Source organism: Colletotrichum karsti, assembly GCF_011947395.1.
Source record: "Colletotrichum karsti strain CkLH20 chromosome Unknown Scaffold15, whole genome shotgun sequence".
In the NCBI taxonomy this organism is placed as follows: domain Eukaryota; kingdom Fungi; phylum Ascomycota; class Sordariomycetes; order Glomerellales; family Glomerellaceae; genus Colletotrichum; species Colletotrichum karsti.
In genome coordinates, this window is record NW_024065915.1 from 869,569 (window position 1) to 896,011 (window position 26,443).

Genomic DNA, 26,443 nt, shown 5'->3' on the forward strand with positions numbered 1-26,443 from the left:
ATTCATGCTTCCTCACACCAACAGGAAGGAACAGCTTGTCGCAGTTGTCATGGACGCTGCACGTAGTTGGGGGTAGCTTCCTCGTATTTAGTGTTCGATCTCAATACCAACTTCCTGTTTTGTTTGAAGCACCTGCGCTTTTGGCACTTGCCACTTGCTCGGAGCTGAGGATTCCACAGAAGAGGTCATCACAATGACGGATGAAGAAAAAGAAGAAGGCAGTCGGGCCCTCCACCCATCCCCTCTTGACACAGCGTTGCCTTAAGATCCCCCCCAACATCCAACCCTTCTCCTTTCTCTCTCTTCCAACACCTCCAACCTCACACCATCACTTTCACCGACGTCCTGACCTAAAGACCGCGAACCACCTGCATCAGAATATCTTTCTGTTCATCTTTACTCGTCTTGCTACTGGCATTCTAACTCTTCTCGCCTCGTCACCACCACTCTTGCAGCACCTGATCCTCACAGGACGTCATGGCCAGCCGCAACGACAAAGCCACCCAGGGCGATGTTGCTGAACCACCAAAGAACGACACTGTTGAACCACCCAACGGCGATCAACGCTCGAATAATCATTCCTCGGACTCTCGTCTCTCGGACGCCGAGACTAACAGCACCTCCGATTCCAATGCCCTCGCCATTGATGGCCACAAGTCAAACCCCGACGCCATTGATGGTCACAAGCCAAACCCCGACGCCATTGATGGCCACAAGTCAATTGCCGACCACCCAGCCATCCCAGCCGGGACAATGGCAAAGTTCCCATCACAATTCTACGCCAGGAAAGAACACGTCAAGATCAACAGAAAGAACCATGTTCAATTCCTTCTTTGCCCTTCTTTCAGAAGGGACGATCCCGAACTTTTCAACGTATTTCACGAAAGGATGAAGCATGCAGAGAAATCGAAAGGGTCGTTTCGATTCTCCATCGCGGACGGACCTATCTACAGCGACCCCGTCCTGGCCAAAGCCGATGGCGTAAGCCGAGTAGGGCATCTCAGGAGCAAGGGCGGGAACACTTTCAATATCACTTTGCCTCCTCTCGGATCCCTTCCTGAGTCCGAGATAAAGCTAGGGTCGGTAATGAGCACATTGACCAACGGCGTCAGAAACCTCGGTTTCAAGATCGACATCGACGGCAAAACGGAAACATTCGAATGGAGACAGACGAGAGGCAGAGAGGTCAAACTGACTCATCGCGTTCATGAGGGTTGGAAACTGGTTCGGACATCGCGCTTCAAACCCGAAATGGGAGGCGAGCGGAAAAAGCGAGTCTACGGCTTTTCCAGCGACGGAGCTGAGATTTTGGCCATTCTGTCAAAGAAGAAGTACGTGAAGGACAAGGAGAGCAAGGAAGAGAAGACGGACAGGGCGGCCTGGAAGGAGAAGAAGGCAAAGGAGGGGCCCAGAATCAAGCACGGCCGCTACATGTTCACCTTCATGGGCAAAGGTCTCACAGGCACTCTGGGACAGAGATGGGAGACCATGGCGGTCATTTCAGGTCACATTTTGTGGCTTGCACATCGTGATGAACCCTCAAAGGCTCTTTTAGTGGCGGGGGCCGTGGTTGCAATCATAGTTGTTGTCTAGGCAGCATTCCACCTGAATCCCTATGGAAAAGTTAACTACTTCGCGTTTTCTCCTTTCAGTTACTACTTTTCTACTGGATCTTACGTGACGTTCCCAAGATTGTGTTGCTTCCAAGTCAACTACCTCGAATATCACGTCGCCTTTGCCTGTCAGCACAAAGCTTCCCTCTTCCGCAGCATTTGAGCTATATCTGACATCCTTCTATTCTCAGCCATCTCCAGCGGTGTCTCGTTTGCTTCGTTCCTTGAGTCCAATCTTGCTCCACGCTGGATGAGCAGCTCTGCCGCGCTGAAGTTGTCAACCTCCACGGCTTTATGCAACGCCGTGAGCTGCCCGGAGCCTCTGTTCGTCTTCACCTCTGGATCGGCGCCATGGTCGAGTAGAAGATTTATCAGCCGCTGGTTGCGACAGGCCACTGCCCAAAAGAGCGGGCTTTTCCCCTCGATATTCTGGTGGCTGGGGTTTGTTCCAGCTTCGAGAGCCAGTTTCGAGGCGTCTGTAAACTCTGGGGCGCAATGCGGAATAAGGAAGTTATCGTCTATGACACGTCAGTGTGAGTCTCTTCGAGAAGTCCGCCACCTTCACGAAGGAAATGGACGCATACTTATTGGTGGGAACAGAGCGTTTGGGTCACCGCCGTTTTGGAGGACAACTTTCAATGTCTCCGTGCCCTGGTGTAGCGGACAGCACATTAATGGCGTGAAGCGACTTTCGTTGGCTATGACATCCAGAATGATCCTATTATACGGAATGCTTCGTCTCAGGAACTCTTTTGCCGTGCTTGGGATGATCGCGTTGGGATCTGCACCGTGTTGGAAAAGTACCGACGCACACGCAGCGTGGTTCATTGCGGCGGCGACATGGATGGGGAGGCATCCTGCAATTATATTAGCTTTCCATGTGCCACGATACCTTTAGCAGGTGAATCGAGCATAGACATACCGTATTCTGACATGTTTGCGTCAAATCCCTCTTGGAGCAGTAGACTGAGATATCTGGGGTCATTCCTCTCAACGGCCTGGTGAACCAAGAACGGTCCATCTTCCAAGTCCTTGAGTCGATCTGCTAGTGCTCTCAAAGTTGGCCTTAGAGATGACAGGTCATCGATGGTGTCCAGAAGCTCAAAGAAGTTGGTCATCAGGGGCTTCAGAGAACACCCATGGCCGATAACCAGCGCCGCCACGCCCCAAGACTGTTCCTTGATACAGACAGCGAGCGGCGTCATTCGATCCACGTCGCGAGCATCGGCTAGCGCGCCGTGCTCTAGAAGAATGGTTGTGACGCCGGTGGAATCGTACAGAGCACACCGATGAAGAATCGTTCTGCTCGAAAGGCTCTTGTCGAAGTCCAAAACCGCAGATTCAAGCAGCTCCGAGATTCGGTCAGCATCGTCAACTGCCAGTATGGCGGAGATCTCTCTGTTGAATTGAAGCAATTAGCATCCCGCGACCATGTGAAACGCGCCGACTTCAGTTGTCGTGCTGAGAACCAGGCACACTCACCGATCGTCTAGCTCGAAAGGCCCTGTTGCGGCATTTCCACTACCAGCAGCCTGCACATGGACCCATCGGTCCAGCATCTCTTCCCTGGTATCACCAGCGACTGTGGTAGCGGCGATGACGGTTTCCAAGTCATCCTCCAACGTCTTTCGCAGAGCACGACTGGAATCTTGGTGTCGAAAGTCTCGACGAAGCTTCTCAAACCCACTCGCCATCTCTCTGATGATCTCATTCTGGCCCTTGCCGGAGACAAATCTACCGTGGCTTTAGTTCGCAGCAACAATCCGTCGTGGGCCCCTCGCGGTACTTACCCATTCAAAACCATCACGGCGACGCTCAGAGACGCCATGGCATCCGTCAAGCGCGCCTTCATCGACATCACATCATCCCTCTTCCAGTTCCACAGCAGCCTGACCATGACGCTTTGGCTCCTGATCCCGCCGCTGGCCATGGGCCGCAGGAGCTCCTGCAGCGGCTCAATTGCATCTTCGCAGTTGATGACGCATTGCTTCACGGTGTCGATCAGCGGCTTCGCGGCGTCCGTGACACGCGCATCTTGGAAAAGCGCCTTGGTGGAATCGAGGACGGAGAGAAGCGTTTCGACGTTGGCATTGAGGCTGTTGACCTCGACCGGCGCATTCTGGATGTTGGAGACGATGGTGATGAGTTTGTTGGCGGCCGCCGCCGCGACGGAGATTGTACCGATGATGCCGAGCGGGTCGGGCATTACGTTCCGGGGCACGTCGCCGGCGGTTGGTGAAGTTTCGGGGTGACGGTCGGAGTTGAGTCCTGGCACATGAGACCCTTGACGATTAGGTGACGCTTACAACAGAACCAACGCCAGAATAGATTGCTTTGAAAGATGAAAGGTCTCTGTTTCAAGGGATTCCTGGGTTATTCATGGACATTGTCCACTCCAGACAACGTTAAGGCAACCGCTGCTTATGCGTGGTGGCATTTTCAGCTGGTCTGCTCCGCTGCGGATTGTGATTCGGGGAATCAGATTCCAGCAGGCTGTGCTGCAGGAGACGATTGCCCACGGTCGACTGTTCAAGTTTGAGCGAATAGAGAGTAAGCAGATCTCAACTGTTGGGCGGTGAGATCGGCTTGGGTTCAATCTTACTCAAGTAGTCTCTATTTACAACTGTCGTGTTCATAGAGCACACAAACAGCCTGGAAACTTACATGCTTCCATAGCAAGAAGCAACCCCAGGTCTGATGGATCACCGCCTGTAAGTCTACATAGGTCGAAACCAACCCAGGAGCCGCTTTGCCCTCTTGTTATGCCAAAAAGCTTTCAAGATTGGCAAAAAGTGACCAGCCTGGGGGTCGAACCCAGAATCTCCTGATAACACAACGAGTCGTAGTCAGACGCCTTGCCATTGGGCCAACCGGCCAATTATATCGATTTGGTGCAAAATCTTGACTATGACTCGTGAGCGGGGTAGCGGGGTAGCGGGGTCAATTCGCTGCTCCGTCACGCGGGTTTGCAAGCTTGCATCACGAGCGTCAGGATTAGTCGCATCAGGGTCTTTTTTGGCGCAGGGATTCTTTTTTCTGAAAAGGTAGTTTCATTCCCGCCGTTTCAGGCAAAAAGTTGTTGATACCTGGTACCATCTTTACTTCTAAATCGTCATGAACTTTCATAAGGCTTGGTGCCATACGTGAAGCAACATTATCTCATTCAATCATGCATAAACTCTTAGAATCCAACGCGCTCCAACACGAAACCAAACTTGAAGTCTCCAACGTGGACCTTGAGGTCTTCACGGACATTGGGACCGCAAGCAGCGGAGCCGACACCAGCGACACGAGCATCAAGACGCAGGAGCGTAGCATCCTCCTCAAAGAGGTCGCACGGGTGGGCCGCGTTCTGCACTGTCTCAGCCTTGTAGTGGCTGACCTGGAAGCTGAACTGGCGCCACTCCTCCTCGGACCAGACGGCCGCATCAGCCGGGGTGGCCCGGATACCGCGTCCGTAGTCCTCGGTAAGCTTGACGTAGCGCGTTTCCAAGTGGTTGCCGCCCTCTTGGGGTACGTCGTAGTGTTGGTGCAGTTCCGGCACGGTGGCGTTGTACACGCCGAGGCGCTGGCTGGACTTCTTGTCCGGGTAGGACTCGCCGGGGCCGAGGGCAAGGTACTTGACGTTCTTGAGGGCCTTGGGCAGACGGAGGTTGAGACCGACGCGGGGAATGTGCGTGGGCTTGATGCCTCTCGACTTAAGATCGACGGCGACGGTGAGACGGCCGGCAGCGTCGATGGTGTAGGTGGTGACAGTGTTCCAGCCCCAGTCCAGAACGCGAGGACTGAGATAAGTAGTGGCAACAATCTCGACCTTGTCGCCAGACTCGTTGATCTTGAGAGACCGGAGTGTGCTGTCGAACTTGTTGACGCCGTAGCGGACCCAGTAGGGCACATCGTTGGGCTTGTCGTTGTCGGTCGGGGCTCTCCAGAAGTTGGGAGAGATGGCGGCATTGGTAGAGGCGTCCTTCTCAAGCAGAGGCACACCCGCGGCAGTCCAGGAGGTGAGGTAGCCACGAGCAGTGTCGAAGGTGAACTCGAAGTCGGAACCGGAGATCGTAGCGGTGGAGCGGACCTGCTTAACCTGCAGCTTGGAGCTAAGGGTAGAGTGGGCCAGCTTGGGGACTGCCGCGACACCAGACAGCTTGTGCTGGATCCAGGCAATCTCGTGAGCGGGCTCAGCCCAGTTTGTAGAGTCCTTGAGACGGAAGGTAACGGTGATGTATGTCTCCTTGTCGGACTTGATATTGGCAAGAGTTGTGGGCAGGTCGACCTTGACGGTCTCACCCGCCGCGATCTTAGGGATCTCGAGGTTACCCGCGGCGAGAAGAGCAGAGCTGCAATACATGTGATTAGTTTGTTTGTCTCTGGTAGATGTGGACAACGATGTAGACTTACTTCTCATCCAGCTCCTCGACCTTGTAAGTAGCCGACAGGTGTTCGACACCAGCGAAGTCGTACTTGTTCCAAATGACAAGCTTGTTGTCCTCGATGGACAAGGCAAGAGGCTGGTAGGCCTTCTTCAGCTCGATCAGACCAGGAGTAGGGTCATGGGTGCTATGAAGAAGACCGTCCATGACGAAGGTGCCGTCATGAGGGCGTTCGCCAAAGTCGCCTCCGTAGGCGTAGTACTTCTTGCCATCGGGATCTTCCTTCCAAATACCGTGGTTCGCCCACTCCCAGATGTAGCCACCCTGAAGACGAGGGAACTTCTCAAACACCTCAATGTAATCGTCCAGGCCACCAGGACCATTGCCCATAGCATGGCCGTACTCGCACAAAATGACGGGCTTGTCGAAGCTGCCGTCCTCCTTGACTTGCTCGGTGGTGACGAGGCGCGTCAGGCGGTCGATGGGAGGGTACATGTAGGAGAACATGTCTGCGGTCTCTGCGTTGACATCTCCCTCGTAGTGGATGGGACGGCCGGGATCAAACTTCTTAGCATAGTGGTACATGGCCTTGTGGTTCTCGCCATAAAAGGCCTCGTTACCGAGAGACCACATAATGATACTGGTGTGGTTCTTATCGCGCTGAACCAGCTGGACCATACGGTCCAGGTAGGCCTCGCGCCAAACAGGGTTTTCACTAGTGTACTTGCCAGCCTTGGGGAAGGTGACGGCTTTCCGCTCCTCGTAGTCTGCCTCTTCTTGAACGTCCTGCGGACGGGCGACGCAGTCGTAGAAGCCGTGGCACTCGAGGTCGGCCTCGTCCATGACCCACAGACCGAGCTCATCGGCAAGCTCGAAGAGCTTGGGGTGGGGTGGGTAGTGAGAGTTTCTCAGAGAGTTGATGTTGTGGGTCTTCATGAGAAGCAGGTCTCTCTTGATGAAGTCCAGAGGGACGGCACGGCCGAAGTGGGGATGGTGCTCGTGACGGTTGGTACCACGGATGCGGATGGGCACACCGTTAACGGAGATCAGACCGTTCTTGAGCTCAACCTTGCGGAAGCCAATGTTCTGGAAGACGGTATGGGAGCCGAAGGTGATCTCGGCGCGGTAGAGGTAAGGTGTCTCGGCTGTCCACTTCTTGGGGTTCGTGACCGGGATGCTGAGCTCGACCTTGGAGTCGTTGGCGCTGACTTCGGCCTCCTTGGTAGCAATGACTGCACCGCCGTTCTTGCCCAGCTCGCTCAGAGTGAGCTTGACTGTGCCCTTCTCGGCAGCCTTAACATCGACGGTTGCGAGGAGAGTGGCGTTCTCGTACTTCTCGTCCAGATCTGTGCGGAGGAAGAAGTCCTCAATTCTGGTAGACTCGGGAACAGCCAGAAGGGTAACGTCGCGGAAGATACCTGCGTAAACCAATTAGACAGCATGTTCAACACAGACGCAAGCGCAAAAGTGCATGACTTACCGGACAACCACCACTGGTCCTGATCTTCAATGTAGGTAGCGTCGGACCATTGGTAAACTCTTACAAACACCTCGTTCGGGCCATCCTTCTTCAGAATGCTTGTGACGTCGAACTCGGAAGCATTGCGCGAGCCCTGAGCGAAGCCAATGAGAACGCCGTTGACCCAGAGGTGGTAGGCGCTGTCAACACCATCGAATCTCAGACGAAGCTGCGACTTCTCGTCCCATGTTGAGGGCACGAAGAAGGTGCGTCTGTATGTGCCCGTCGGGTTCTCGGTAGGGACGTACGGAGGGTCGACGGGGATGGGGAACTGTGTGTTGGTGTACCACGGGTAGTCGTGGCCCTGGAGCTGCCAGTGTCCGGGGACGTTGGTAGTCTCCCACTTGTCGTCCTTGTCTTCCGGCAGCGGAGCCTCGCCGGGAGTGCTCGCGTAGTGGAAGTCCCAGACGCCATTGAGCAACAGCGATGTCTCGGGGATGAAGTACGCGCGGGGAGGAAGGGTGTTGCGTCGGAACACCTCAGGGTTCTCGTAATCGTGAACACCCTCCTTGGCTTGGAGGGGCAAACTCTGAGGAGCCATCGTGACGAGTCAAAAGGACGACGATGGGGAAAATGACAGTTTGGGGAAGGGTTAGAGAGGGAAGAAGACGGAGCAGATGAGCGCCGGGCTGTCCAAGGTCCTCCGGTTATTTATTCGTGCTCAATGCTCCACGGGAAGTAACGTGTCTGGCGCGAAACGGGGAACAGGCCGTCTTCTCATCTGCAAGCTGCCTCTCGTGAAGCTGTTGTGTCCCGCCATAGGTATGACGAGCGAACGTGGGGCAGTCAACAGACAAACCCTTTGCCTCGGGGTAGCTCCGAGTCAGGTGGTGTCGGTGTAAAAGGACGACCCCAAAATCCTTGCGGTTTTACCCCTCGTCGGAGCATCTCCGCACCAACGTTCCGTAAACGGCATAGGTTCCCCGGACCGGGAGCATGTTGATTGGGTCCGGGGAACTCGGGGCCGGCCCCGCACTACCTTGGGGGTCAAAGCCGGTGCAACGTCTGCCACCCCAAGCATCCTCTTCCCTGCTTCCTTCTGGCAGGCCCTGTTCCCTGGTGTGTCCTTCGAACGGACGGAAAGTTCTCTCGCCTTTTACCCCAGATCGAATTCTGTCTAGGTCCCCCGGCTAATGTGGGCTGAAAACTGCAAGCGCTCCCGTTGTGTTGGTCTGATGCTCGGCCATGACTGTGTCACCCCAGGTTTTCGACGCCTTCAACTCGTTCATCTCAATGATATGATGGCCCGAATGCGGGGAGAGCTCGAGTCTTGACGGGCCGGGGTACAGCGACCAGCATTTAAGAGGGCCGCGTTATCGCCCTCTCCATCTTTTGTCTCCATCGACGGACTCCATCCCAGACTCGATCTCTCCACGTCTCTCCACTGTTCCTGACCACTTGGTCCACTTGGTTTGAGCCCGTGTTCTTGGTATCTTGCAGGTCAATCCACCATGTCCGCCGAGAAGTCCGACCTGGCGACCGGCGATCACTTCGCCGAGAAGCCCGGCGGGACAGGTGCTTCACCGGAGGTCCACGTCGACGCTGCGGTTCAGATTGCACACGAGACCCAGGAGGGGCAGTACTCGCCGTGGACGAAGTCGATGTTCCGCCTGTATGGCGTTCTTTGCATTGGTACTGAAGAACATCTGAAAGCTGAGGAGCCAGTCGATGTGCTAATGACAGCCTAGCCTACCTCGGCGGTGCCCTCAACGGTTACGATGGCTCTCTCGTGAGTTCGGTCCGGTCAAACATGAAGTCACAAAGGCTAAAGCCATACACAGATGGGAGGACTCAACGGAATGAAGTCGTACATGGACTATTTCAATAAGTGAGAGGTTCTTTGACATGTCTTGACCCAGCAACTAAAACAGCCCACAGAGAGACGGTCGACGAGAGCACTGGTATCATTTTCGCCATGTAAGTGAAGCCAAGGACAGATCCAGTTGGATGCCGGAAGATACTAAAACTGCCAAACCAGGTACAACATCGGTAGTGTTGCCGCTGTCTTCTTCACCGGACCCACAAACGATTATCTCGGGCGTCGTTGGGGCATGTTCATCGGCAGCCTGATTGTCATCATCGGCACCTGCGTCCAAGCCCCTACGAAAACGTAAGGAGCCTCATGGTTGTGGCTGTCTCGGGTTATTGACAGTACCTAGGTCCGGTCAGTTCCTTGCAGGCCGTTTTGTCCTCGGATTTGGTGTCAGTTTCGTATGCGTGTCCGCGCCGACATATGTAAGTATCGAGATCAAATGTTCCATGCTGGAGCGTGAGTTCTGACCAAGATCAGGTCTCCGAGATGGCCCATCCGGCTTGGCGAGGAACCATTACCGGCGTGTACAATTGTACTTGTCAGTGAATAGATACGGTACTGCATTGTTGAGTGATCCATGTCTAACTTTAAACTCAGGGTACGTGGGGAGTATCATAGCTTCTTGGGTTGTTTACGGATGCGCCTACATCGAGCATGACGGTGGTTGGCGCATCCCAATCTGGATTCAGATGGTAAGTGGACCTAGAACATTCTCACGCGCCACTCATTGACAACAACAGGTCACCTCGGGAATCATCTGTATTGCCGTCTTCTTCATTCCGGAATCCCCTCGATGGCTGATGGCAAACGATAAGTACGAGCAAGCCGCCCAGATTCTGGCGACTTACCACGGCGAGGGATCCATCGACCACCCTATCGTACAGCTTCAGCTTAAGGAAATGGCACAGCAAATCCGAACCGACGCATCGGATAAGAAATGGTGGGACTACCGAGAGTTGTGGAACACTCACTCTGCTCGTCGCAGACTCATTTGTGTCTTGGGAATGGCTGTTTTCGGTCAAGTTTCCGGCAATTCTCTCAGCTCTTATTATATGACGGGTCAGTTAAAACATCTTAAACCCCACTCTGTGAGTTGCTACTGACGGAGACGACATAAGCGCTGCTGAAAAATGCCGGCATCACCGACCAGAAGAGGGTATTGGCATTGAACGCTGTGAACCCGATCCTCTCCTTCGGAGCTGCGCTGGCAGGAGCTCGTATGACTGACGTGATCGGTCGCCGGCCTCTTTTGATATACTCCATCATCTTTTGCTCGTTTTGCTTCGCCATCATTACCGGCACTTCCAAGCTGGCCACAGAAGGTGCCGGTAATGACGCAGCTGCGAACGCCACCATTGCGTTCATCTTTATCTTCGGCATCGTTTTCAGCTTCGGTTGGACACCTCTGCAGAGCATGTACATCGCCGAGACCCTCGACACTGCTACCCGTGCCAAGGGAACTGCGGTCGGCAACTTCGCCAGTGCCGTTGCAAGCACGATCATTCAGTACTCCAGCGGACCGGCCTTCCTCAATATCGAGTACTACTTCTACATCGTCTTCATTTTCTGGGACCTTTTTGAGGCTGTCTTTATCGTACGTAATTCTCCTTGCCGATGCCGATGTCTGTCTTACTAACTCTCACTTAAAGTACTTCTTTTTCCCCGAAACCAAGGATCGTACTTTGGAAGAGTTGGAGGAGGTTTTCAGCGCCCCAAACCCTGTCAAGAAGAGTCTGGAGAAGCGTTCCGCGCAGACTGTGTTGAACACCATGAACGTGGACGAGAAATTGGCCGGCGTCTGATACGCGACTCCGGGCCGGGTTTGACGGTAAATGTGGGGCGATGGCGGCACGGACTCCGGTCTGATGCCCGGTTTCACCTGCAGTATCTCATCCTCCATCTGCCTATTTGATCAGCGAGCAAAGATAGCAATTTTTATTCTCTATTGAGGGCCTCTATTGAAACGCCTCATGACTTGAACCTATAATAAGTCCAGGGTGGAATCTCAGCCGAGGTTTACTTTGCACTTCGTGTTGGTGCTGCCATCCCGGCGAACATGATTGGGGTATCCTTGCCCAACTTCTGATTGGGGCGGCACGGCTCTTCTGCAGGAGTGACACCAGAATCATTCTAGCAGCGCCATTGTGACCAACTTAAGCAACATTGCCAGACAATTTTCCAAGCTTTTCAAACTTCCAATCGGTAGGAGCCATTTGATCATTTATAACGGCAATTCCGCCAAGCGCTGACATCCATCACATGTGTTTCCCCAATGCGTGTTGCCGTGAACGGACACATCTCCGACCATTTCCCCAGCGACAGCACCATGATCCATCCCTCAAGCATCTCCACTGCCTCTCAGAGGCGGGGGGAATGGCGGAGTGAGGCAGCATGTAGTTAGTTTTCCGCAAGTTTTCCTTCCTGGGCCAAGCCTGTCCAGATTCTCCAATTCTCCCATCCCACCCCCTTCTCCACAGCACGTCTCCCCGCACCACACGTGGGTTTGCATATGTACCCAATGCATCTCCTTTCCTTCTGCCAGGATTCTCTGTCCGCCCCCTTGTGCATCCATTCTTTTTTTTTCCCACTGCCCACAAAGTCAGTGGCTTCTGCACTCGGTCCGCTTCGGATCGAAGCTCCTCGCAGCGGAACTGGCTGCTACGCCATGCCTCTCAGAGCTCGCGACTGATGCAATGGAGACGTTAGACAACGAGTCAATTACTGAGCCGTCCAGGAAGAGACTGAGGACGAGCCACGCAGTGAGTTGATCACATCATATTGTTCACTTCGTGTCCCTTGGCCGCGGTGTTATAGTCCAGCTTGGTTGGCTCAGCCTGAAGAGAGGGTTGGCGTCTAGGTCTAGACCACCGAAGACCTTTTCGCGATATGCCTCGTTGTCTCTCAACCCATGATGCAACGCTCACAGCCACCTTGCTGTTCTGACTTCCATGATCCGTACCATGGCCGTTCATAGAAAAAATCATCCCATTTACCTTCGATGGCACTTTACGGCAACTTATCCAAGTGAGCATAAGCTGACGGACCTTACGCCCTGCAGTGTGACACATGCCGCGCCAGAAAGATCAGGTACGTCCAGCCGAGACCAAAAACCAGGTCCAGGTCGTCCCAAACTCTCGGGTCAACATCAAGATTAACGAAAAGCTTTGTCCAGATGTAACGGCAACACGCCATGCGCGTCCTGCTCTGCGTCGCAGCAAGAATGCACTTATGGATCCGAGGCGAACTCGTAAGTCCCGCCCGGTCATCGGCGCCGTGTTCCCCGGCGAATCAAACATGCCCGGGGGACTCGGACGGAGAAGAAACCAATGCCTGACCGTTCATGTGCTGCATGTCATCAGACGCGGGAAAAGCGATCTCATCCTCGAGAGCGTGCTGAGGGTGGAGAAGTTCCTCCATGAGATGAAAGCAACCATCGTCAGTCCCGCCGCCTCGTTCCACTTTTCACCGAACCCGGCTCACGATGGGGGGTTCAAGGGAGTGCCTCCTTTCACCGAAACCCGCCCGGCCGTTGTCTCACCGGCCCTCCGCTCGGCATCGCGAGGATCCTTCTCCGGCTCGCCCCTGAATGAGATCCACCACCCGCAACGCACCCCCATATCCGAGCCCCAGTACCAGAACAACTATGAGAATGCCGTACTCGACTCCATGCACACAAGCACGACTGAGTCGATCCTACAATGGCCTCACTTCGAAGCCTTTCCGAGCATGAAGGATGGGTATGTCTCCATCTTCCATCTCGAACAGTCCAGGCCGGCGGTCAAAACGCGTTCCACAACCATGTACCCGTACGTGACTACTGAGGACATCGACGGTATCATTGACTCTTTTGAGCACACGGTCAACTTCTGGTATCCCACAATGTCCCGTAGCCAGCTTTCCCAAGTGCGGGATCTAATCGTGGATGGTATCACGGAGGAAGATAGCATTCTCGCCTGCTTGGCGTTGTTGACGATGGCCCTAGGCTGCGCCGGTCAAGTCACCGCTGGACTGACGACAGGGCATGCTTTGACTGACGAGGATCGGAAGCGAAGGACAGCAAGGAGGGCCATGGGTGATATGTACTTTGACAGCGTGCTGAAGAAGCTACATGTCGTGCATACTAATGTTGGTAGCACCGCCACACATTGCTTGTTCTTCACGGCGTAAGCATCCGGTTTCCCATGGCCTTGTACCAGGCACTGATGAAATTTGCAGCATGTACTTCGCCTTTCTGCGACGGCCGTTGCAAGCGTGGGAATACATCAACGCGGCCTCCGCAAAATGCCTCCTGCTTCTGGCGTACCCCCCTGAATCTGAGTCGGGCGAGGACCAAGAACGAATACGAAGGATCTTTTGGTCTTGCTATATCCTAGAAAGGTTTCAATTCTCCTCTTGCTTCTAGAGACGACGTTATCACTAACATCAAGTCCAGCGATTACCTTGCCGAACTCAATGGCCTCCCTCAGTCGGGTGTTGCCCGTATCGAGTCTTCTACCCCTCTGCCAGGAGAGTTCAACACCCATCGAGACCCTCAAGTTGAAGAGCAGTCTTCGCTGTACTTCTTAGCCTGCATCTCGATGCGTCGCCTTCTCAACCGCGTTCATCAACTTCTGTATGCCCGTGGTACCGGTGCAGCGCTTGATCACGCACGTTTCCCTTACGTCGTCGCCGAGTTAAACCACCAACTCGACGAATGGCGGGAGGTTCTTCCGCCTGCGTTCGCCTTCCGCGTCGGCTTCGACGACATTGGCGGCCAGAGTACCGCCACAGAGCACGGCGGGTTCCTGCGCCAGAGGTATCTCACCTGCCGAAGTGTCATCTATCGGCCCTACCTAATGTGGATGTTGAGCGGCATGGCTGGTGGAAACGGTGCAAGCTCTGAGCTGCTCGTCAGCCAGGATGCGTTGAAGAATTGCAAGGCTTGCTTAGACGCATGTCTGCTGCATATACTCAACTTGAGAGGCTTTGGACAGACGGTTCTAGTCGATACCTGGATCTGCTCGCTCTCGTAAGTTAACTATGCCCAGAGAAAAGAGAAATCACTGAACTAATATTACTGTTCCAGGATGGCTGGTGCGATGCTCGTTTTGCTTGCAGCTTGTCGTATTTCGTCCCTGAAAGACATGATTGGGCCTGAAGTGCTCGGAGCAGGTGATCATCTGAAGCAGCTTTTGCAAAGCTGGCAGTCTGTTATGGGAGATCCCCCATCTCCAAGTGTGGATCAGAGCATCAGGATGATTAAGGACTTGGATCGGTTCATCCAGGAGGTCTACCGAGCAGGAGACTCCTACTCTATGAGGAGGCGATGAGTGACAGAACGTAACTTCTTTCATCAAGAAAAGTCCAGGATATACGCAAAAAGGGTCGCAGAACAGGAGCGTGACGGAGCTTTCAGGTCAGAGTGATGAAATCTCAATGGTTTTGGCGGGCCGTTGTCGACGCTAACATTGTTTGAGGTCGTGTCAATCGGTAGTCTTAGACTTCAATGGGCTGACGAACTGAAATACAACGTCCTCAACTGTGTCTACGCAAATCACCAGACTCCACGTTCGCGGAACATGAAGCAACCCTTGAGATATGTGCTCCCATCAAAAAGATTAAGAATATCGCGGGTTGGAAAATACTTCTTTCTGGTAACAATCTTCAATTTGAGGCTACTGGCCTCTGTGTTCCTTTTGGCTTGTGTCGCCTGAAAGTAAAGCATTACACGGTGTTTTTTTGAGTATGCCCGGAACAGATTTCGATAACAGAGGTTATTAACCGCAATTCCCATACGGAGCCAAGTATCATCCAGTTCATGCGTGCGAGTAATTGGAGCTGTATCAAGTGACCTTTGTTTCATCCCATGGCTGGACCCTGTCGATCTCACATTGAAATACGAATGTTTCCCGACTTAAGGCTAAGGACTACCGCGATCAAGTTGCTGACGGGGACACAGCAGAAGCGCCGTCAATCCAAATTGATGAGAAACCAGGAGGTCTCAGCTGCCATGTTTGAGATCACTCTATTACATCATGACGACTTCCTACATTTCTCTCAGGTGAAAAGGCAATGAAAATCCATAATGATTCTTCCTTTCATTTCCAGAATATCTCCGCGTCACTGCACGGGCCAGGTACACGTTTCTTTGTAACGCGCCAAAGACCCCTGCTTCGAGGTCGATACCGCCCCAGTGTGCCAAATTACTCATCATTTCGGTTTAATGATTTGGCGCGACTTTTGAAAAGGGGGCAGAAACATGGAATTCATGTCCGACGACACACGTTATTCCAAGCTTTTGCAAGCAATCTATCTATCCGGACTCCATTTGACCGTGTGTCATTCCGGATAGTCTGTACTACACTGCATGTACGGATGCGACGTCCCTGAACCATCAAGACATTCAACTTGCTTCTCCACTCGGTAGAGTAAAGAAGCACCACGACTGCGGATCTTGTTGCTTTTTTGTCGGCACGTCGACTCCACATAACCTGTTGAGCAGGGCTTTTGCTTGAGTGAGTGCGAGGAAATCCGTGCGACACGCTCCGCGTCCGAGGTCATAGCTAGCTTGACCTTCGTCTCACGACCTGTACCACGGCCTGAGTTCATGTCACTCATCTGCGCCGAGTGCATTGGGTGACGGAGAAGATCCGGTTTCACATCCAGCGCAGCCGACCGACGATTCAATCTCTCGACGAGTTCGACGCACCAGCTACGACTAGCCACCATGGAGTCTCAGCAACCCCCAGCAGGTACTGCTGCTGCTGCTGCCTCTCCGTCTCATCGCAAGGGACACAAGCCCTCATCCTCGCTGGGCTCTCTGTACGAAGTCCTGGCCGACCTCGACGAGAATCAACTACAGTATCTCATCCAGGAGATGAACCATACTGGCCACCAGAATGTCCCCGTATCCAAGGCAGTGACGGCATTCGAGACCAAGAACCCGACGGACTCACTCACCACATTGAGGTCTAGCATGCTGCCACCAGCACCTGGTCAGTCGGCGCCAGACGTCTTTGCCCCAGGACTGCAGCGGCAGTTATCCAAATCTCAACAAGGGAAGCTGCGTTTGCAGACGGCTTTTCAGCGAACACCGTCGTTACGCCAGAGACAGCGTCAAGACAGCCCCAGCACACATCAGCCCTTACACAGCTCACCCCTCAAGGACCTTGAGCCGCAGCCTGTCAACTCTCAGCCTACGCAGCCGGTGGAACACCACCCTGTTCAACACCCTGCTCAGCAATCTCGTCCCGAGAAAGAGATTGATAAACGGGCATCCGATTTCTCCTTATTTGATTTCGGATTTGCCGGGAATGAGTCCCGGGAGCCGGCGACACAGCCGGAAAAGGAGGAGCAGCAGGCTCAACTTCAGCCGGAACACAAGACGAATGTCGACACCCAGCCGCCGGTCGGTTCCTCATTCAACTTTGGATTCTCTGGCAGCAAAGTCGAACCGAGGGAAAGAAGCGAAGAACGTCGGCCAGGAGAGCCGGAGGCGCCGCGGGGGAGGAAGGAGATTACCGTTGAGACCAGCAACCTGCCGGCGCCCACCGGTAGAAGCAGGACAAAGTCTGTCGCTTACAAACGGATTCCGCGACCCGATTTCAATCTGCCTTCTGGCATCACGGTCACAGACCTCCTGGAGCTCCTCGAATTGGAGTATCAATCCGCGAATCCGCAACAGCCTTCGAGGACCCCCAGCTTCTCATCTTCGCCGTCGTCCACGCATCTTTCTCCGGCATCGCTCCCCCTACCGCGTGCTAATGCGGCCAGGCGGGCCAACATTCAGACTCCAAGCTGGCCCGCGTCTCGACCTCTTCGCAGGCATTCTTCCAGGTTGGACATGATGCTAGATGCCGAGCGCAATGTTTCTGGCGCTGAGGAGATTGGTCTCGGTATGCTTGAGCCCCGGCCGCTCAGGTCGTCCTCCGTCGGGACAAGATCGGCCTCTCTGGGCAATTCCGCGGCTAGCACTCCGATCATGTCGATGGACTCTTTCTGCTTCGACGGGCCTGTCAGGGCGGATACGACTCCTCCTGTCATGGAGGGAATCTTTGACGTCTTGGAGAATCAGTAGAATGCATATTCAAGTGGGAAGTAATCTTGTACATATTCTCCTTCGCCCGTATGCACTTTCGCAACTAGAGGCGAGAAGCGGGTTGTATTTTCTGTATTTTGTATTAATACTTGGAGGATAAGATACCACAGCTAGCAATAGGGGCAGATAGGTTTGGTCAGAATCTTGGAAACGAGAATCTACTACACATATACAGCGCACCACCAAGGCCGCCTGAACTTGGGCTATTAAAGTTAACATTGCCGTCGATACGTACTCGAGCTCTTAGTTGGAGCTTTGTGCTTGGACAACTGATACTGATTCTGGGGCAATGGATGCAGGATACGTTTGCAAATCGTTCTGCGAGAAGTGTTACTACCATATCCATGGTTCCTTGGCCCCGCGGCGTGGTCCTCGTCTCAGTCTGTCTTAACATGAAAGCCCAGAGCTACTTCTCGTCATACATCGACACAATATTCTGTGACCTTCCAATGCTTTTTGCGGTATGCATACTTCGATGCGTTCAGAGATCAATCTTGACCGCCACCACGTTACTCGAGTAGAATCCCGTCACGAATAGCCACGCCTTCCTCTTGGAATCCTCCTTAGCCGGGTCAATGGCTACAAGAACTGCTGCAGCAGCCGACCGAATTCTGGTTCCGTCATCTTGAAACAGTGACCGTTTCTCCCAGCATTCGGCCTTATCGGCCGCACCACAGTTCGCTATGGGCTTCGCAAACCAGACAACCGAGCCGATACTCGCAGTCGGATCATGGGCCTGCTTCAAGAAGTCGACCGCCTTGATGATGCCTGGGGCGACGAACCCGCTGGCATCTTGGGTCTCTGAGCGATACGGGTCCTGGAAGTAGCTTGGGTTGTCGATGGGAGAGTCGAACGGGATAGAATCCACGATGCCAATGGTGGCATTCTTGGGATCCGAAGGCAACTGTCCAATATGCATCACGCCCTCGACGCAGTTGTCGATGAGAATGTGTCCGGGCTTGTAGTGACCCAAGCCGTTGTTGTTGCGCATTCGGTCGATGGCTACATCCGCAGCGACCCCATCAGTAGGCTTCAAGGCGGAGAGCTCATCAACGCGAACGTGGATGGTATCAGTCCAAGTCGCACCAGGCCAGAGGTCCTCGGCGTGACGCAGGGCTCCTTCGCGGTAGAAGTGGTCATTGGTGACGTAGAAGGAGTGTGGGTCTTTGATGAAGATGTCGTTGGGAGTCCTGATGAGCGGGTGCTGCACGGATCGCACATGCTTGATCGTGGAGGTGCCTAAAGTGTGGTAGAAGATTTCAATCTGGGATTGAGCTTTCTGTGCGACGTTTTGGTCTCCCTGACCACCCGCTTTGGCGGCAATGAACTCGGGGTGAGGAACGTGGTTGACGGCAAAGATGTAAACTGCGTCTGCCTTCTCGGGATCGGTGATAACATCGATGCCGTGTGTGACGAAAGTGCTATCGAAGTTCTCAAACTTCAGTCTCTTCGTAGTCATATCCTGTTGATAGTTAGATTGGCTGCTCTCAAGCTTCTTCCATAATCCAGTCTTACCTTAGGGTCAATGACGTGAATAGACCCCTTCGACTTGCTTCCCTTGACCGGATCTTGGAATTGCGCGAGTGGCGGGAACCACACCTTGCGAGTCTCGGCATCATCCTCACATGCGGTGAAGAGAAGCCCGCTCGCCTCGTGATGATGGATATCCTCGCAATGAGTCGTGTCGCCAATAACCGTGAAATCTCCGCCCAGAACGACGGTGTTTTCGATGGTCCGTGACACGCCGACGACCGTGGCCGTCCGCTTAACGACCGGTCCGTATGTGTAGCCACCAAAGATGGCTAAGCCAGCCACAACGACTGACATCAACGCCGCCATGGTGAATTTCAGTGGTGGACAAGCGATGTTTGAGTGTCTCAAAACTTGTTCTTTGATGGGCAGCCGACAGCGAACATGTATCTGTCAGAGCTTGAGCTCAAGTCTTTCGCTTCCGAGATGATCCGTCAACTCGCAAGTTCCAGCTTGATTTCAATGAATCTGTGAAGCTTCTCTACGAAGCTCGGAATCAACGGGACGGGGCGTCGAGCTGAGATGAGGGGGAAGCGCCGGAGTTTGGGGGTTGCGGGGAGCTGTTCGGGTGTGACCTCGGCTCCGCAAAACACAGTTCAGGGTCGCCGCTGCGGAGGATCTCAAACAATTTACGTCATGCGCGGAGAAGTGCTGACATGCAGCGCAGCGGGCTTCATCAGGGGGTTTGACGAATGATGGCCTTGGTTTTCGCGTGAATCCTGGTCCGGACTTTCTCACAATCTCCCTACTCCTTGAAAACATCCTGGCGAAGAGAGAGGTGAGGGCGACGCCGTCGGGCGGAGTTCATCCCGACGGCCCAAGAACCAACCGTCCACCGTAAGCTGCACTGTAAATGATCGATTGACACATGAATGCTGAGCCAGATCTTACTTCATCTTTCAGTTGGATAATCGGCGCGATGCAAGCCTTTGGCTTCCTGTCAAAAGAATGCTCATCATCAAATTTCTCATGTACTTCTGACATATTCTCAAACAACTGACCTTCCTCATCGCATTTTCAAGCAGGTCACAGTATTCACTATGAAAAGATCGAATTTGAATGAATTAGCCGCTGAGCTCACAACAACTCATCCATGGATCAGCTCGAATGAAGCTCGTGGCAACCAAAAGGCTGGAACCTTTCAAAAGATAATTCGCTGTGGTCTTTTCTCTCGTTGAACATCCAAACAACCGTTTTGAAGGTCGAATTTTGTGGTTTCATGATCAACTGACAGTAAGGTGAGGTCGCCTGAATAGTTGCAAGACTTCGAACTGAACGTAGTTGGAGTAGCAGTCACTCATGTCACCTATCATATATACCGATTTTGATCTGAGCCTTGACAAGTACGTGTTACACCGCTTTAAGCTTCACTGATCTACCGAGGTGTTGTGAGAAGAGTTGCGGCAATGCCTCTGAGCCGCAACTGAGATGCCCGGGTACAGGACCCTTCAACCCCAGACATAAGTTCCAACAGAGAGGCGCCGGCCCTGATGATAGGGCGCTTCCTGCAATTTTACTTGACAATGTCAGGGATCATCCCCTGTATGCGTGGTGAAAATGCAACTATGATAAGTCCTAGGTCATTGCCCCATATCTTCCGTTGTCGTCAACTTCATCCCCGGATCAAAGGAAGCTCGTGATCTGAATTGAACAACAGACTTGTTTCTCTCAGAGGCTGACAGATGAAATTGAAGCATGAGCCATCACAATCTTGAAACCCCTGACATGTGCTAAGCAGGCTCCAGCACTTGAGCTTACCCATTTTCGGCGACGTGAAAACAACCTCGGCACTCGGGCCAGAACTGCCGATCCCCGACGCCAGCCGGACTCCTGAGCTCTTTCAGCTGCCCCGGAGACGCGCATCTGACCAGGCAGCTCGCGTTGCTTCCACCTTCTAGAAACGATACAAGAGTTCTCCCAAAGCCGTTGTGATCTCACCTGTCATCTCATATTCAGCTCAACCCGTTCCCACACCGAGTTTGACAACGACAGAATGGTCACTGTAGCGAAGAATGCGCCACGTGGTGCGACCGGCGCCCCGCGCCAGTCGTTGACCGTCATCGACAACCGCACCGGCAAGTCTTACGAGTTTCCCATCAAGAACAACTCGGTTATGGCGACGGACATCAAAAAGATCAAGTCGGCTCGTGGTAATGACCGCCCGGAAGATGAGACCGACCAGGGTCTTCGCGTCTACGACCCGGCCTACATGAACACGGCCGTTGTCCAGAGCAACATCACATACATCAACGGCCAGGACGGCATCCTGCGATACCGTGGATATCCCATTCAACAGCTGGTCAACAAGTCGCATTTCTTGGAGAGTGCGTTCTTGCTCATCTATGGCGAGCTTCCGACCTCGACACAGTACAGCAAGTGGCAGGATGAGATCATGCACCACACCTACATTCACAGCGACATCGAGGGCATGTTCAAGTCATTCCGTTACGACACTCACCCCATGGCCATGTTGCAGTCTTCGTTTTCTGCCTTGGGTGCGTTCGCGCCCGAGTCAAACCCCAGCTTGCAAGGGCAGAAGCTGTACACCAACGCGGCTTCGGGTGACGTGGAGGCTCTCAAGATGCTCGACAAGCAGATCCTGCGTATCATCGGCAAGGCCCCTACCCTCGCGGCCGCGTCGTACCGCATGCGCCAGGGCAGACCGTTTAACCGTCCGGCCCAGGGACTCAGCTACACCGGCAACTTCCTCTATCTCCTCGACCATCTCAGCGGCCACGAGTACCAGCCTCACCCGGTACTCGAGAAAGCTCTCGACGCGCTCTTCATCATCCACGCCGACCACGAGGTCAACTGTTCCACGGCCACGGTTCTCCAAGTCGGCTCGAGTCTGGTCGACCCTTACAGTGTCGTGTCCGCCGGATGCGCCGCTCTTTACGGACCCAGCCACGGCGGCGCCAGCGAGAGTGCCATCAGGATGTTGATGGAGATTGGCAGCCCCGAGAATGTGCCCGCATTCATGGAGAAGGTTGAGAAGAGAGAGAGGGTCCTGGTTGGATTCGGTCACCGCGTCTACAAGAATGTCGACCCCCGCTCAACTGCGATCCGCCAGCTGGCCGAGGAGGTCTTCGCCGTGACGGGCCGCAACCAGCTTCTTGACACGGCGCTGACGCTGGCCAAGTACGCGCGCGAGAGCGAGTTCATGAAGAAGAGAAACCTGTACCCCAACGTCGACTTCTACTCCGGTCTCATTTACCAGGCCATGGGCTTCCCTCTGGACTTCTACCCCGTCCTGTTCGCCGTGCCCCGCTGCGTTGGATGGTTGGCGCACTGGAGACAGCAGATGCTGCAGAAGGGTGGTGTCAAGATCTGGCGCCCGAGGCAGCTCTACATTGGCGAGGGAGAGCGGAACTACGTCGACTCCAAGGACAGGGAGGAGAAGGCGAACAAGTCTGTTTTCGATGAGCCGGTCCAGGTCAGCCACGGCGGAGACAGCAAGAGGAATGAGCTCGCAACTTATAAAGATGAGATGGGCCAGGCATGGAAGGGTCGGGCGAAGCTTTGAATTACGGTTTTCGACGGCGTACGGCTACTAGAATCTTTTGCGGAGGCTCTGGTTGTATATTAGACAGCATGTTAGAATTAGGACGCGCATTTCACCGTTCAGAGTTTGAAATTTTGAGATTCTGAAAATTGCTATGATATTCAAAGTTCGAACAATTTGATGACTACTATAAATCAAAATCACACTCTAATACAATTTTACCGCTAGTCATACAATGAAATTCATACACGTTATCCCACGTCGCCCTTAGGCGTCCCATTGCACACGCATTGTCGTCGGGACAGGCCACAACGAGCTCTGATCAGCAGTCATGAGCGCCCTCAGACCAATCCAGGGCTGCTGGTGGTATGCGTTTCCATTCTGTCCCTCAACAGGCAGGCCAACTTGTCCGTTCCAGGCACCGGCGGGGAAGTTCTTGAGCTCACCCCTGCCACCTGGAGAGCGGCGTAGGTTCTTGAGACCGACAATCTGCTTGAACAGACTTGTCTGCCCGACCCTAGACATCTCCTTGCCCGCACACCAGTGCGGGCCGAGGCCGAAGTGGACGTAGGAGTCCAGCGGGCGGTCGAGACGCACCTCGTTGGGGTCCTCGAAGATGGCGGGGTCGCGGCTGGCCGTGGCGAAGTTGCACATGATCTTGTGGCCCTTGGGGATCTTGACCTCCCGCTTGGTACCCTCGATATCGGGGTTAGTAACGGGACTGCGGCCCAAGGGGTCGGCTGGGTTGACCAGGCAGGGAGAGTAGTCGGTGATGATTTGGTCGGAGGCCGCTTCTCTGTAGACGGCGACGGTTCCGTATAGACGACATCCCTCGAGCATGCTGCTTATCGTTAGAAATGACATGTCAAAGAGTTGCGCGAGATATAACTTACTACTTCATCAACGTCTGGTCCGCCTCCTCCGTGTTCTCGTGGGCAAGGCGGTACAGCTCCGGCAAGTGCTTCTTGCCGGCCTCCGTAAGATAGTAATCGATGCAAAGTGAAGTCACCTGAGACTGGTTCGTGACGTTTGCAGCAATCGTGGGCATAATGGTTCCCCACACGACGCTCTCAATGTCGGTCGCGTCCTGCAGCATGCGCTCAATCAGATGGTTGCCAAAAGTGGGCAATGAAGCCTCTCCCTCGCGGATCTTGGCGACAATGTCCGTAATCAAGCCAGCCTTCTTGATCGTCTGCGCAACAAGCACCATGACTTTACCCAGATCCTGGGCAAGCTCGCGAGCGATGGTGCGAAGCTTGTGGCTGCTGCCAATGTCGGCATCCATGAAGACCGACTGGAAGAGGGCGCCGAGGACCATATACAGCTCCTGGTCCGTGTAGACACCCCAAGGTGACTCCTCGTTCTTGATAGGCAGGCAGAACAGAGCGGCGTTGAAGCGGGTGTTTGTCGGGTTGATAACGTCGCGAACAATGTCGACTTCCCTCTTGTTGCCGGGGATGGGGAAGCTGCTCATCTCGATCATCTTTGGCGTCTGGTGGCTGAACCACTTCCAGATCTCCTTCTCCCACGGGCCTGAGACGAGAGACTTGCGCACGAGGGTGCGGTTCATGGCGTTTACCTTGGCATCTCCCGACAAGCAGAAGTCCTTGCCGTAGTCCTTGCCGTTGCCGGGTTGTGCGACCAGGTGGCGGATGGCCTTTCCAGTGACGACCTTGAAGTCCTGCTGGTTGTAGAGTACATCGCTGACAGCCTTGTGGGAGAGAATGGGAATAGTAGGCGTCATGGCCTTGGGCTCATCCCAGGTGTAAAGGTAGGCTCGGTCGATGCTTTCAAGAATCTTCTTGTTCTCAGAGGGGATGACGAAGGGGAAATGGGCGTAGATGCTGTTGTGCTGGAAGGAGTTGGGGAAAGCACGGAAAACAAGCTTGTACAGGACGTGACTCTGGTCCACGTTGAGATCGTAGCTGGCTTGGTCGAATCTGCAATTATTAGCGCATGCATGCTTCGGGGGCGAATTGGACACTTACCCCCAGTTGGTGTAGTTCTTCGGGGTATAGTCAATGGTGAAGAAGCGGTCGCCGCGAACCAAAGCAACCGCGTCGGACAGAATGGCTCTGGTCATGGTGAAGTTACCACAGAGACCGCTACCTGGAGCCATGGGAGGCTTGGCCTTCTCGGCCATCAGGCCAGGGTACATCTCAACGGCATCGGGGGTGCCGTAAAGGTATCTGAGCTTTGCGACGACCTCCTCATCGGGGTTGATATCCTCGAATGTCTTGTGTCTAGTGAGACCGAAGTGTTCACGTAACTCGTTAAGCGTGGCGCAGTTCCAGTTTCGAGCGCTCACGATACCCATCAGTTCGATGGGCCGCATCACCTCCGGAATTCTGTTTGCGCCGTACGAGCCGGCGACGTCCTCGACTGACTCCTTGAAAATCTTGGCCAGGTCTTCCTCACGGAGCGTACCGTCAGCGTTGCGCGGCAGATCCATGAAGCCACGCTTGGCGGGGTCATTGGGGATCTCCTGTTCCCAGTCCCTCATGGCATGGCCGAACTCCTTCAGAGTCATGTCCGTGGGGTCCTTTCCGAGAACCTTCTTCATCACGTCCTTGGTCCACTGCTCATCCTTGGGAGAGATGGTGTTGTGCCACCTGTAGATGAGGTTAAACTCAACAGACACCTGGTTGCCGGTGCCCTCCGGAGTCTGCTGGCTGAGAATGCTCTTGCCCTCGTTTGTGCGGGGATCCAGAGCCCAGCTAGAGTCGGTTCTGTTCATGCCCAGGATGGTTCGGACGTAGTCGCGAAGAATGATGCTGACGTAGAGACCGGTCGTGATCAGACGGGCAGTTTGGAACAAGTCGTTGTCGTACTTCTTCCATGCATCCGAACCCGGCTCGCTACCTGACGGTTTTGTGAAACGGTTGTTCTCATTAATCCTACTAAAGTTAGCATGGCGAGCAAAATCACTCTTGTCGGTTCACTCACATTGCCAAGTTCGTAGCAGTGTAGTTGTGAAAACGGTTGAACATGATCAGCAAAACACCGACACCAGGTGGGAAGCCCAACACCCTCTTGGAAGAGAAGGTGTCGGGCTTGAGAAGACCGTTGTTTCCGGTCCTCATGGCGTCTTGCTCTTCTTGATTACGGCCGTACAGAGGTGCAAGATCCAGATATGAGGAGGTCTTGTTGACACCGCTGAGGCCATCCTATTATTTCGTTAACTTCGTTTTCTCAGGAGCAAGAAAGGTCAGTCTTACGGTCTGGAAGATGTCATGTGTGATAATTGTGGCAAGATAGAACATGAAGCTGGAGATCTTGTTCGGGTGAGGCTTGAACTCGTCGCCGCGCGCAAACAGCATATCGAAAATCATTTCGGGCTCAGGCTGGTTGGGCGTTTGATAGCTCTTGGCCGGTGCCGAGCGGGCGTATGCTGTGTTTGCAGCTCCCATCATGGGGCTGTGGATTGCGTTGCCCGAGCCATCGGCTGAGCGGTACTTGTGGTTCTCGCCGAGGGTGGTCATGGGCGGGTGGTCGATACCGTTCCAAAGTTGGTGAATCAAGCCGTTCGCTAGCCTTTTGCCCTTGACGCTGTTCTGCGGCAGTTTGGCGAAAAGCTGGATAAGATTCTCCAATAGCAACTCGTTATCGTTGATTTGGCCTTCGACGGCTGATGTGAAAAAGTTGATGAGCGTGTCGAAGTCCTCAAAGCCTAGCTTCTTGACATCTTGGAGCAGGTTGCCGGGCTCGCTCTGGTCAGAATTGGAGCTAGTAAGTGGTTCGGGATGGGCAGGGACGGGGGAGATAGCCTTAGAGACCAGCTGGCGAGCTGAAGCCAACCTCTCTGCCAGAGGCGGCTGGTTCCTTGGGAACTGTTCTTCTAAAGCTGACGGAGACATGATTGGGTATATGGTATATGCCAGATCGATTGGAACTGGGTGAGAGAGCGTATCGATATATCAAACAAGAGAGAAAGGTAAGAAGCCGAATCCTGTGAAGGGAGGAGGGCCGCATCCTCTATATACAACTTCATGTTGGGGCTGAATACGCGGCGACGGGGA

General features: G+C 53.9%; 9 protein-coding genes across 9 annotated transcripts; 5 read left to right on the top strand and 4 right to left on the bottom strand.

The window, feature by feature from the left end:
* Window positions 1-477: 477 nt before the first annotated feature.
* On the top strand, window positions 478-1,593 carry CkaCkLH20_05492 (uncharacterized protein; the record flags this gene model as incomplete). The annotated part of the gene is made up of 1 exon (XM_038888211.1): window positions 478-1,593. One exon carries the CDS (start codon window positions 478-480, stop codon window positions 1,591-1,593), a length of 1,116 nt encoding a protein of 371 aa, XP_038746687.1.
* A 149-nt stretch (window positions 1,594-1,742) lies between these two features.
* On the bottom strand, window positions 1,743-3,819 carry CkaCkLH20_05493 (uncharacterized protein; the record flags this gene model as incomplete). The annotated part of the gene is made up of 5 exons (XM_038888212.1): window positions 1,743-2,131; window positions 2,198-2,470; window positions 2,536-3,011; window positions 3,096-3,347; window positions 3,404-3,819. 5 exons carry the CDS (start codon window positions 3,817-3,819, stop codon window positions 1,743-1,745), a joined length of 1,806 nt encoding a protein of 601 aa, XP_038746688.1.
* A 975-nt stretch (window positions 3,820-4,794) lies between these two features.
* On the bottom strand, window positions 4,795-8,043 carry CkaCkLH20_05494 (glycosyl hydrolase family 2; the record flags this gene model as incomplete). The annotated part of the gene is made up of 3 exons (XM_038888213.1): window positions 4,795-5,950; window positions 6,012-7,401; window positions 7,464-8,043. The coding sequence occupies 3 exons, from the start codon at window positions 8,041-8,043 to the stop codon at window positions 4,795-4,797; spliced, it is 3,126 nt and encodes a 1,041-aa protein (XP_038746689.1).
* Window positions 8,044-8,953: 910 nt separating this feature from the next.
* CkaCkLH20_05495 (uncharacterized protein) lies at window positions 8,954-11,117 on the top strand (the record flags this gene model as incomplete). Its single annotated transcript, XM_038888214.1, has 11 exons — window positions 8,954-9,134; window positions 9,191-9,231; window positions 9,284-9,330; window positions 9,381-9,419; window positions 9,481-9,612; window positions 9,662-9,737; window positions 9,793-9,853; window positions 9,913-10,007; window positions 10,056-10,374; window positions 10,434-10,909; window positions 10,965-11,117. The coding sequence occupies 11 exons, from the start codon at window positions 8,954-8,956 to the stop codon at window positions 11,115-11,117; spliced, it is 1,620 nt and encodes a 539-aa protein (XP_038746690.1).
* A 1,264-nt stretch (window positions 11,118-12,381) lies between these two features.
* Window positions 12,382-14,624, top strand: CkaCkLH20_05496 (putative C6 zinc finger domain-containing protein; the record flags this gene model as incomplete). Its single annotated transcript, XM_038888215.1, has 4 exons — window positions 12,382-13,478; window positions 13,531-13,632; window positions 13,748-14,323; window positions 14,381-14,624. The coding sequence occupies 4 exons, from the start codon at window positions 12,382-12,384 to the stop codon at window positions 14,622-14,624; spliced, it is 2,019 nt and encodes a 672-aa protein (XP_038746691.1).
* A 1,397-nt stretch (window positions 14,625-16,021) lies between these two features.
* CkaCkLH20_05497 (uncharacterized protein) lies at window positions 16,022-17,371 on the top strand (the record flags this gene model as incomplete). The annotated part of the gene is made up of 1 exon (XM_038888216.1): window positions 16,022-17,371. The coding sequence occupies one exon, from the start codon at window positions 16,022-16,024 to the stop codon at window positions 17,369-17,371; it is 1,350 nt and encodes a 449-aa protein (XP_038746692.1).
* A 502-nt stretch (window positions 17,372-17,873) lies between these two features.
* On the bottom strand, window positions 17,874-19,231 carry CkaCkLH20_05498 (serum paraoxonase arylesterase family protein; the record flags this gene model as incomplete). Its single annotated transcript, XM_038888217.1, has 2 exons — window positions 17,874-18,854; window positions 18,908-19,231. 2 exons carry the CDS (start codon window positions 19,229-19,231, stop codon window positions 17,874-17,876), a joined length of 1,305 nt encoding a protein of 434 aa, XP_038746693.1.
* A 1,684-nt stretch (window positions 19,232-20,915) lies between these two features.
* Window positions 20,916-22,445, top strand: CkaCkLH20_05499 (uncharacterized protein; the record flags this gene model as incomplete). The annotated part of the gene is made up of 1 exon (XM_038888218.1): window positions 20,916-22,445. The coding sequence occupies one exon, from the start codon at window positions 20,916-20,918 to the stop codon at window positions 22,443-22,445; it is 1,530 nt and encodes a 509-aa protein (XP_038746694.1).
* A 246-nt stretch (window positions 22,446-22,691) lies between these two features.
* CkaCkLH20_05500 (fatty acid oxygenase) lies at window positions 22,692-26,281 on the bottom strand (the record flags this gene model as incomplete). Its single annotated transcript, XM_038888219.1, has 5 exons — window positions 22,692-23,265; window positions 23,318-24,364; window positions 24,413-25,321; window positions 25,371-25,591; window positions 25,643-26,281. The coding sequence occupies 5 exons, from the start codon at window positions 26,279-26,281 to the stop codon at window positions 22,692-22,694; spliced, it is 3,390 nt and encodes a 1,129-aa protein (XP_038746695.1).
* Between the last annotated feature and the right edge of the window lie 162 nt (window positions 26,282-26,443).